General features: G+C 44.4%; 1 protein-coding gene across 2 annotated transcripts in view; it reads right to left on the reverse strand.

Annotated features, from left to right (window-relative positions):
• Positions 1–11576, reverse strand: part of samhd1 (SAM domain and HD domain 1) — a 65835-nt gene extending 54259 nt beyond the window's left edge. For both annotated transcript variants that reach the window (XM_041205457.1, XM_041205456.1), the window contains exons 1-5: positions 11330–11576; positions 7395–7461; positions 5556–5625; positions 4499–4659; positions 247–362 (exon numbers count right to left, since the gene is read on the reverse strand). In XM_041205457.1, coding sequence (XP_041061391.1) covers positions 247–362; positions 4499–4659; positions 5556–5625; positions 7395–7461; positions 11330–11519 — 604 coding nt within the window. In that variant the 5' untranslated portion in view covers positions 11520–11576. The remainder of the gene's footprint in view (positions 1–246; positions 363–4498; positions 4660–5555; positions 5626–7394; positions 7462–11329) is intronic.
• Positions 11577–11941: the final 365 nt, after the last annotated feature.

The raw sequence follows: 11941 nt of genomic DNA on the forward strand, positions 1-11941 counted from the left end.
ACTGCAACCCTTGTTAAGCAAGATTGGGAATGGAATCTGGAACCTATCGGTCTGTAGAACTTACTGTTACGCCAGGTGACACCTTCACCCACTGAGCACTTTGGGGTAAGAAACTTTCATCCATGTTTTTTCTGAACCCAAATCTTGGAACAAATAAATATTATAATCTTGTATAAAAATATACACGCACACACGCGCACACACAGACACTCCTACTCTACCAGCTCCAGACTACTGTTCACTCACCCAGATCATGACAAAGTCCTGCAATCTGCACACAGAGAATGTCTCGGTGGTTAATCTGCAGTTCCGGTTGCCGTTCAGCTAGGACTTTGACTAACTGGCCTGCCAGGTATCCCACACTGCAGGGAGAAAGAGAGAATAATTTAACAAGGACACACAACTCATTGTATATTAATTGTCACAGGTTTTCTATTATATAAAATTACAATAGATTTTCTTTGTGAAAATCATCTAGTTATAGACTACTCTAGTTTTTCTAGATGCAATTTGTTGCAAATAAGGTAAACAATTGACAGCATCCCGAGTGTAATGACTGTTGAGATTCGAAGGCTTCTACACTGCCTATTACAGTCAGTTTGGAAGCTAGATCACTAAGACATCAGAGAGAGCTGCTGGTCACTTAAAAATCATTATTATACCTGACCTGACAGTTATACTCATGTTTTTGTAATGCCCTTCTAGTATAGACCTGGATCTAATTTGTTTTTTAAATATAATGATCCTTGGTTTATTGAAGTACAGAAATTATACACAAAAATGGTATAAATACAGCAAAGGATCCAACTAAAAAGCAACGCAAAAATCCAAAGCAAATGGACAGAGTCACTGCTCAATACTCAACTCCTGAAGAATGTTACCGTCCGTGAATAAAATCTCACATCTGAACCCAAATGTTACTTCTCATTTCATTTCTTACTTGGATTGGGTAAATGGAGCAAAGTTCAAACCAGCCCCATTGTGTTGCCAGGGCAGTATAACTCAGGATTAGCACCTACTTCATCTCAACAATGCTGCATTTGCTTTGAGGCCAATCTGACAGAAGGACTCTACACCACCACCAACGATAACAACCAAGACACCAGGTGCCTTCCTATTAACCATTATAACTCGATGACTGGATAGTGTTCCGTATCTGCCCACATTCAACATACAGGCATATTGAAGATAGAACCGCAACAGTTTTTTTCTATTCAGTCACAGGATGTGGGCTTCGCTAGCATCAAGTACCCATCCCTAATTGCCCTTGAGAAGGTGGTGGTGAGCTGCCTTCTTGAACCACTGCAGTCCATGTTGTGTAGGTACACCCACAGTGCTGTTAGGAAGGGAGTTCCAGGATTTTGACCCAGCGACAGTGAAGGAACGGCGATATATTTCCAAGTCAGGATCGTGAGTGACTTGGAGGGGAACTTCCAGGTGGTGGTGTTCCCATCTATCTGATGCCCTTGTCCTCATAGTTGGTAGTGGTCATGGGTTTGGAAGGTGCTGTCTAAGGAGCCTTGGTGAATTCCTGCAGTGCATCTTGTAATCGTACACACTGCTATTACTGTGCGTCAATGGCGGAGTGAATGAATGTTTGTGGATGTGGTGCCAATCAAGCGGGTTGCTTTGTCCTGGATTGTGTCAAGCTTCTTGAGTGTTGTGGGAGCTGCACTCAGCCAAGCAAGTGGGGAGTATTCCATCCCTCCTGACTTGTGCCACGTAAATGGTGGACAGGCTTTGGAGAATCAGAAGGTGAGTTACTCGTCACAGGATTCCTAGCCTCTGACCTGCTCTTGTAGCCACAGTATTTATATGGCTAGTCCAGTTCAGTTTCTGGTCAATGGTAACCCCCAGGAAGTTGATAGTGGGGGATTCGGTGATGGTAATGCAATTGAACATCAAGGGGCAATGGTTAGATTCTCTCCTGTTGGAAATGGTCATTACCTGGCACTTGTGTGGCATGAATGTTACTTGCCACTGTCAGCCCAAGGCTGGATATTGCCCAGGTTTTGCTGCACTTGGACATGGACTGCTTCAGTATCTGAGGAGTCACAAATGGTGCTGAATATTGTGCAATCATCAGTGAACATCCCCACTTCTGCCCTTATGATGGAAGGAAGGTCATTGATGAAGCAGCTGAAGATGGGCCAAGGACACTACCCTGAGGAACTCCTGCAGTGATGTCCTGGAACTGAGATGATTAACCTCCAACAACCACAACCTTCTCCCTTTGTGCTGGGCATGACTCCAACCAGCGGAGAGTTTCCCCCCGATTCAATCCAGGAGAATCAAAATACCAAACCTCAGTCAAAACCCAACATTGAGTTTGATGCAAGAACAAACTTGCGTTTATATAGAGCTTGCCACATATTGGCTTTGTGCCAAACCACAAGTGAAGGATTACTTTTAAAGACAACTTGTTGTTATAATGTAGGAAATGCAGCAGCCAATTTGCACATGGCAAGGTCCCAAATCAGCAATGAAATGACTGAGGTTTATATGACTTAGGGTTGAACAGACAGAAACTTGGCAGGGGAACTCATGCCTCTTGGGCAGGTTTTCAGTTTAACATCTCACTGAAAGACAGTATCTCCCACACTATAGCACTCCCTCAGTACAGTCCTGAAGTATCATATGAATCTACAGCACTGAAGGGGGTCATTTGGCCCATGTGCCTATGCTGGTTCTTTCAAGGATTAGTTGTGCTTGGTCCTACTTTTTGTTCATAATGCTGTTAAGTTCATCAAATTCCTTTCCAACTCCTTTCTAGAATTATGGAAGCAGCTTCCACTACCCTTTAAGTAGCGTGTTCCAGCCTGTTAACCTGGATTACATGCTCAAGCCTCTAGAATGGGATATGAACCCACAACCTTCAGGCTACAAGGTTGTGTACTACCACTAGGCCAAGCTAGTACAATGAGGATTAAATCATCTACGTGCAAACCGCTCATTGAGGTGATCTCAGTTTTCTCATCCTGTTTAACTAAACTTACGCAGCCTCAGCGAGCAAGAAATATTCCTCCAATTGTATTCTTTAGACTAAGGATTGTGCTATATTTAAATAAATTATTAGAAATGCCCACAATTGTAGAATTCTGATTCTCTCATTCACTCTAATATACCCCCCGCTGAAAAATAAGTGTGCAACAACTTGCATTCATTCACCACCCATAGTGTCATAAAAAAGGCCAAAGGCACTTCACAAGAGTGTAAATCAGACAAAATGTGACACTGGGCCACATAAGGAACAAAAGTTTGGACAAAGAGGTAGGTTTTAAGGAGGGTTTCAAAAGGAGGAAAGAGAGGTGGAGAAATTTAGGGAAGCAATTCCAGAGCATAGGACCAAGACAAATGAAGATCAATGATGGACCAATATTAGTCGGGCTTGCACAAGAGGCCAGAACTGAAGAAATGCAAGTTCTTGAAGGGTTGTAGGGCTGGAGGAGGGTGAGGGAAGAGGAAGAGGGAAGAGAGAGAGAGATCACGGAGGGATGGGTATTTTAAAATTTTAAAATGTAAGTCAGCGATCACAGGGGTAAAGGATGAACAGGGCTCTGAGATAAGATACAAGCAGCAGAGTTTTGGACCAATTGAAGTTTATAGAAAATGGAAAATCAGAGGTCGACCATGAGAGTGTTGAAATACTCAGGTCTGGATGAGCACCAGATAGGCTTATAAGGCCTATATGATGTGGCAATATGTATATTGTCGTTACAGTTGCAAGCAGCAAACTATAACTTGAAAAGCCATCAGTCATCAGCCCTCAGCAGAGAGCGCGGAGGGGAAACTCCAACACATCCAGCAGCCTTGAAGTCTAAAAGGAAACGCCATGGAACAATTCAGCTTGCTGAAACCAATCCACAGTCCTCCCCTAGGTAAAAGTCCACCAATAACCCAAAATCCATTAAAACTTTGGAGATGTCACTGAGCTAGCTCAAGAGTTCATCTCAACCCGTTTCTTACCGTCCCTCAGTACAGCACCTAAACCTAACCCTCATGCAGCCTGCTACACAACTCAGAATACACAGTGGCCAGTGAACAATGGGCCATCGAGTGGCAGTCAGAAGATATATTTTCAGTTAACTAACACAGTTCTTCACAGACAGGAACCAGCACACAATTGATAACATTGAGCCACACAGAAAGGAGAATTTCACACTCGACTCCTGTTCAGAGCTTAACGAGCACATTGCACCCAAAATATCAGAGGGAGGACGGGAGCAGTGCAATTGGACTCCATGTCTGATCACTTTTTAATAACCTCGGCTGCAGACGCACAAGTGAACACTGGGTGAGAATTTGGTACCAGCCCAGAAACCTGCCCACATTCACCACATGGGCTGGCTTTGAGAGTGGCCACTGAGGGGCAAGGAACTGGTGGGCCACACACAACTGTGAAATAGTGGAGGAAGAATTGTCAGGGTAAAATATTGAAGAGGAATTACCTCAAGCTGCTTCCAAACTTAATATCCAGAATTTCTTCACAGATCCTTACCCTATGGAGTGTTCAAATCTGTTGTGTGAAGCCCCAGGATACACAAAGTACGTCCCACCCAGCTGCTTGATGAAGCGAAGCCTCTGGAACTGTGGTGTGTCAATGATCCGGACGAGGAGTGGATGCAGCTCAATGTGTCCGTGGATTGGATCATTAAAAACCTACAGAAAAATGGAAAAATCTCACATCACCTGACAGGGTTACAAATGTGAACGTGTGCACTATATACACACATACAGATTAACTCAATTAGTCAGTTATTTGAAACCACACAATCATTATATTTGAACACACATTTTCTCAATGGAGCACAACAACATCAAGGTACATCAAGTCAACAGCACAGAAACAGATCATTCAGCCCAACTGGGCTATGCTGGTGTTTATCCTCCACATGAGTCTCCTCCACATGAGTCTCCTCCACATGAGTCTCCTCCACATGAGTCTCCTCCACATGAGTCTCCTCCACATGAGTCTCCTCCACATGAGTCTCCTCCACATGAGTCTCCTCCACATGAGTCTCCTCCACATGAGTCTCCTCCACATGAGTCTCCTCTAACCCTCTTTCTCTAACCCTATCAGCATACCATTCTATTCTTTTCTCCCTTATGTGCTTATCTAGCTTCTCCTCAAATACATCCATTCTATTTGCCTCAACCACTCTGTGGTAGGGCTTTCCACATTCTAACCATTCTGTGGCTGAAGGAGTTTCTCCTGATTTCCCGAATGGATTTACGTGTGATTCCCTACGCCTTCTTGACGTCTACCCTATTGAACCCCCTTCATAATTTTAGCGGCCTTCACCAGGTCACATCTCAGCATTATCTACAGAAAGCAAGTCCTTTCTCAGCTCCCGCCGATTGTTCCAAGAGGTTGTAACAATGCAACGGTGTGTTACAGCTCGCTCAGGGAGTCCGAGTTGCTTTAGCAACGGGCACTTTTACATGCTTGTCATAGTGTGGAGCTATGAATGGTGATGGTAGAGGCGCCAACATTCTTCCCATCACGTGCCTGACCCAGAAACTTCATTTTCCCCTTTGCAGCTGTATTCTCCTACCTTCGTATCAATAGGCTTCTGCCAGAGCACATCAATACAGTTGATCAGCTTTAATCGTTCTCCAAGAGTGCTAGAAAGAAGAAAACAAGACGGCAAAAGTCATCGCATTAGCAATCTTTGCTTACAAGAGAGAAGCTGATTAGTGGCAAATGTTGTCGCACATAATATCCATTTGGATTTGATTACGCAGAGCATTAAATTCCATCTGTTTTTCCCCTCCTCCATCCCAGCCTTCAAAATGCCATTGCTCTAGTGACCGACCAGAAATTAGAGAGCGAAATCCAGGCTCGATGCATTGCAAAAAAAACAAGTCTCAGCTACAAGAGACTGTGTCACAACACTGCATTTTCATTCCTTCATAGGGACAGGAGCAGGCCATTCAGCCCCTCGAGCCTGTTCCATCAAAGTGGATTATTACACGCCCCAGACACAAAGAGATAATGGGCACAAAGACTCTGCCTCAACCTCAACCCCTCTCCCAACATCAGCTTCTCTTCTGTAAACTTCCCCAAAAATAAGGGTGAGTTAGGAGACAGTCTTTGATCACCTCCGATCATAGCACAATTAAATAAACACTATTAAAGAAAAAGCTCAAAATAGAATAGATTCAATTTTGGGCTGAAGTAAAACAAGTCGATTAATCTGGCAGTCACTAGGAAGGTCTCTGGTATCAGGGATGGAAACAGGAAGAGAAGCGTGAAAACTGGGACTGTTTTTGTTACATTGCGATTTGATGGGGATGCTTAAAGCCATGAAGGGACAAGAGAGGATAGGTAGAAAAAATATTGCTTACCTTGGCCGAGGGGATAGGGATAGAAGAGTAAATGGAAGAGATTTATAAGAGAGCACAAGAATTTTTTTTTTGCAAAGACCCCAGAGGTATTTAGTGATTGAAGCAGAGACCTTGGCAATAAGTAAAAGTAGTGGTTGAAGGAAAGAACAAAAGGATATGGAAAAAGGGCAGACACATGTAATTAGGACTACTGATTGTGTGGAGATTAAATACGAATGGTTTGAACCAAAACAAAAATACCTGGAAAAACTCAGCAGGTCTGACAGCATCTGCAGAGAGGGATACAGTTGACGTTTCGAGTCCATATTACCCTTCATCAGAAGCTGTCAGATCTGCTGAGTTTTTCCAGGTATTTTTGTTTTTGTTCTAGATCTCCAGTGTCTGCAGTATTTTGCTTTCATCTTAATGGTTTGAACCAAATGGCTTGTAATCTGTGTTCTAATTTCTATGTTACTGCATGCATTAACAGCAATGCGATGAATGGCCCACTAGTTTTGTTTTTGAGTATAAATGGTGGCCAGGACACCAGTAGAATTCCTTCCCTTGACAAAGTGTCCTGAAAGGTTAACATCCACCTAGAACAAGGACTAATATCAGGTGTCAGCATAGCACTCCCCAAAGACTGCACTGAAGCATCAACCTGGATTATGAGGTCAAGTTTTGAGTGGGTGTTGGAATTGATAACATTCTGCCTTTTATTCAGACGTGCTACTAATTGAGTTAGGCCATCACACAGATTTTTATCATTTTATCCAGGGATGGGGAGTGGAGGGGTTGGAAGCAGAAGGGAAAAAAAGGGGGAAAAATGCTTATAGTACTTAGTTAAACTGCTAGGTATCAAAAATACTCAACTTGCAAACCTAGGTGTGCTGGTGGCGAGCACAAAACAAAAAGTTGAGAATTTCAACTTTCTACCCATTACCTGTGATCCTGGGGAAAATACCCATTGTTGACTTTGCTTAGAATTAACAATCCCCACGGAGATCAACACAGCGCCCCGGGTTCACCCAGAGAATTCCCCATTAATACATCATTGCTGCACTTACCTCACTCCTAACTGTTCCAATTCAGATTCTGTCAGATAGGGCAGAGTGATCCCAGATAGCTTTTCATCTAGGAAATGGGGACAGAGAAGTGAAACATGAAGCAATATTCAGTGGAATTCAGTTTTGCTTGTCCATCAGCCTTGACCGAGTGCCATAGGCAGATTCCAGTAATTAGAGAGGAAACAATGACATTACACTTTTTTTTTTATTTTTGAACCACAAGTAATTGATCATTAGTTTGAGCCCAAATTTTTACTCAAAAAGTTTAAGTTCATCTCCCAGCTGGTTTTCAAATCATTTGCAAAAACTCAGAAACTCTGTTGCAATGCTCAGGGAATGCCAGCTTTCACTTTGAGGGGAAAATTACTCTCATAGCACAGCTAGACAGCAGGAAAAGGTGCAGTCAGAAGCCTTCCTCAGGTGTCAGAATGATAACTCAAAGGATGTAAACTTCATTGGGAAATTACACAATATGCCATCTGGTTGCAGCTTCCCCACACCCCAACTCCTAATAGCTCAAAAATTGTGACTGTTTGATTTCAGCCAGTCGAAGGAGCAGGACAGAAAGTACAACCACTGGATTGTGACACAGCAGACATGAAATATATTTATAATAAACTGACATTAATCATCAAGCACTCTGGACACTTTGTGGAATTTTGCATTGCACAATTCCTTACTCTGTTGTGCACTGGAAAGTTATAACTAATACATCTACAATTTTCTCAACTAAAGTTAATATTCTGACACTGGAACATATATCTATTGTTTACTCCATTAGCATTCTTTCAAAACTTACAGTTAATCCGCTAAACTCTCCCCCTTGACTTAGTTAGATTCCCTTATACCACTGCTAATTTCGCCTCTTCCTCCATAAAAAAGATACAAAAATACCCACTTATCGAGTCTGCCTTTTCTTTATTATCCATTATAATCTCACCCCCATCTGTCTTTAATAGATCCAAATTTCCTTTGACTCTTCTCTTTCTCTTCATACATCAATAAAACCTTTTGGTGGCAGGTTTTTCCCCCCATGTTCTTTTCTTCCCTCACTTCATTATTTACTTTCTAGCTCTGATGCATTTTATAGCTCTCCCAGGCTACTTTTTCCTTCCATATGCGCCAGCATGTTCTATTGAGACTATCTCTTTACTTCATTTGCTGAACTATATGTGGAGCCTTTACTTTTTACATATACTGTGCTTTTTATTGCACCCAATACCTCTGGGAATATTTCCCATAGTTTGTATGTTGGTTTACCTATTAACAGGACTTCAGTAAGTCTCAAGCCGATAGAGACTTTCTTTTACCTTGTTTGCTGACCATGCCTAACTACATAATAGAGCTTTTATAGCAGCGGTTCCCAAACTGTGGGTCACAACCCCAACTGGACGTGGCAGAAACAGCAAAATGAGGTCGCAAGAAATAAAATCACATTAACCTCCCATACTGTCCCAGCAGTTATTCACTCATGGGATGTGGGTGTTGCTGGCTAGGCCTCTATTTAATGCCCATCCCTAGTTGCACTTGAGAAGGTGGTGGTGAGCTGCCTTCTTGAACCACTGCAGTCCATGTGGTGCAGGTACACCCACAGTGCTGTTAGGGAGGGAGTTCCAGAATTTTGACCCAATGACAATGAAGGAACGGTGATATATTTTCAAGTCAGGAGGGTGTGTTTGGAGGAGAACTTCCAGGTGGTGGTGTTCCCATGTGTCTGCTGTCCCTGTTCTTTGATTGGGGGCTTGGAAGGTGCTGTCTGAGGGGCCTTGGTAAGTTCCTTCAGTGCATCTTGTAATGGTACACACTGCTGCCACTGTGCATCAGTGGTAGGAGTGATCATCCGTGTATGGGGTGCCAATCAAGTGGGCTGCTTTATCCTAGGTGGTGTCCAGCTTCTTAAGTGTTGTTGGAGCTGCACTCATCCAGGCAAGTGGAGAGTATTCCATCACACTTCTGATTTATGCCTTATAGGTGGCGGACAGGCTTTGGGGAGTCAGGAGATGAGTTACTCACAACAGGATTCCTAGCCTGTGACATGTTCTTGTAGCCACAGTATTTTTATGGCTAGTCCAGTTCAGTTTCTGGTCAATGGTAACCCCAGGGTGTTGATAGTGGGGGACTCAGTGATGGTAATGCCATTGAACATCAAGGGGTGATGGTTAAATTCTCTCTTGTTGGAGATGGTCATTGCCTGGCACGAATACTAGTTGCCACTTGTCAGCCCAAGCCTGGATATTGTCCAGGTCTTGCTGCATTTGGACATGGACTGCTGCAGTATCTGAGGAGTTGCAAATTGTGCTGAACATTGTGCAATCATCAGCGAACAATCCCACATCTGACCTTATGATGGAAGGTCATTGATGAAGCTGCTAAAGATGGTTGGGCCAAGGACGCTACCCTGAGGAACTCCTGCAGCGATGTCCTGGAACTGAGAAGATTGACCTCCAACAACCTCAACCATCTTCCTTTGTTCTAGGTATGACCCCATCTAGCAGAGAGCAGGAAGTGGGAGGTAACCAATCACAAGGTGAACGCCCGGTGTTGCACATTGATAAGCTGTGGCAGCTCTGATAAGATGTGCTGCGATGTAACTATGCACCTATGTAAATACATCAGAGATTTCTCCAAGCTTCTTCTCAAGAGAGGCTTGACAGAAGCAGATAGAGATTTAGCATACAGCAGCAATCTGGTCACAAGAGCAGGGGATTTTCATATTTATATAAAAGCAAAATACTGCAGTTGCTGGAAATCTGAAATAAAAACAAAAACTCAGCAGGTCTGACAACATCTGTGGAGAGAAAGAGTTAACGTTTCTAGTCCAGAGCTGAAGAAGAGTCATGTGGACTCGGAATGCTAACTCTGTCATATTTATACATTGATCTATAATATGCAAACTTTAATAATTATATGAATGAATGTTACGGTGCTGCTCTATTGTTCATTTTGGCACTTGGGTCACACTAATTTTCTATCAAAAAGTAATTTGGAATAAGCTATTCCACAAATACAGTATGTGCTGAGCATAGCAAATATTTCTCATCATTTTCGTGTTTACCAATTATCAGTTCAGCCCAGCGGCGCACTGTGGGCGACCGAATGCCTTACTGAACCCCAGGTTCGTGTTACTTAAATCAAAAACCACACTTTGTCACCCTCCCTCTCAAGTCCTACATCAAATTTAATCCACGTTGGGAAGAGGCTCCTCCCTCACTGTCCAATCACGCAGCTCTGGGTGTGACTTTGGGGTGAGTTTTCCTTACGGCGTTCCCTTGTGCCCCGCTGTGCCGCCAGAGAACCCCCCCCCCCCACCCCGCCCCCTCCATGACACCCACCCACCCACCCGAGCCCCACTAGAGACCAGAGTTAACTCAAGAGAGGCTCAGTGTCAGAAGCCGCACGGAAAAGCATCCTCCAGTGTGTCACAGAATGGATGAAGGCCAAATATGGAGTGCACAATGTACATAACGGACTCACTGGGTTTCCAATATTAGCCACGAATGATCCGAGTGCAAATGTGGATCACGTGTAAAGGAATTGAAATGATCCAGCTCTTCCCCCATCCAGGAGGACCTCTCTCACACACTTTGCAGGGAACACTCCTGCAAGAAGGTTTATAAAATACTAACAGAACGCAACTCGCACTTTTTTTTTGGGGGGGGGGGGAGAGAGATGATGTTTCATTGACTGAAACGAAATGGCAGTGAGTGAGGCGAGGTAAATCTCAGAGGAAGTGTATCCTCGCTTCCTGTCTGCAGTTTGCTTTCTGCGAGCGATAACAGGGAAATTTGCAGAGCCCAAAGGCAAAGGGGGGGGGGGGGGGCTTCACCGGGGAGCTCCTCCAAAAGAGCCAGTACAGACAGGAGAGGGGCCGAACAGCCAGCCCCCCCACCCTCCACCCTTTCCCTGCCGCACCGTTCTTCCGATGCCGTACTTGCCTCTGAACAGCTGCTCGAACTTCTCAAACCCATGCTTCCGCAGGAAGCAGCAGACATCCTCCACATCCCAGTCCCCGTAGTTCGATTCCAACCTGACCGGGGGAACTCTCTTCTCCGGGATCATGGTGTATCTGCCGGCCCCGCTGGGGCTCCGCGATCTCGGCCGCTTTCGGCTTTCGCTCTGGCTCATCTTCCCCCCTCCAAGCTGGGCTTCTCTGTCTGTGTGTCTGCGCTGAAGCTCCAGCTCTCACTCTCACTGCTAACGTCCCCCCCCCACCACCCCCGTGTCCCTCTTTCCAGCCACTGATTGACAGGGGCAGGAGAAAGCAGGAAGCGACCCGCGCCCCCCCCTTGTCCACTCATTGCTTCATTGTATCCGTTCTCACTGTCAGTCAAACTCTCTGCCCGCCCCCTTTTTAAAGGCACAGGACGCCCTGTGTAGGCATTCCTCTTATTCTTACCTGAATTAAGGGCTGTGCTTGATTTGTCCTTCATTTTGTTGATTTGGTTTGATTGGTTTAACTCAAAAGATTCATTTCTCTTATTCTTCCCATGGGCGTTGCTGGCAAGACCAGCATTTGTTGCCCGCCCCTCATTGCCCCCCTCCTTCAT

This window comes from Carcharodon carcharias, chromosome 14 (genome assembly GCF_017639515.1).
Source record: "Carcharodon carcharias isolate sCarCar2 chromosome 14, sCarCar2.pri, whole genome shotgun sequence".
Classification (NCBI taxonomy): Eukaryota; Metazoa; Chordata; class Chondrichthyes; order Lamniformes; family Lamnidae; genus Carcharodon; species Carcharodon carcharias.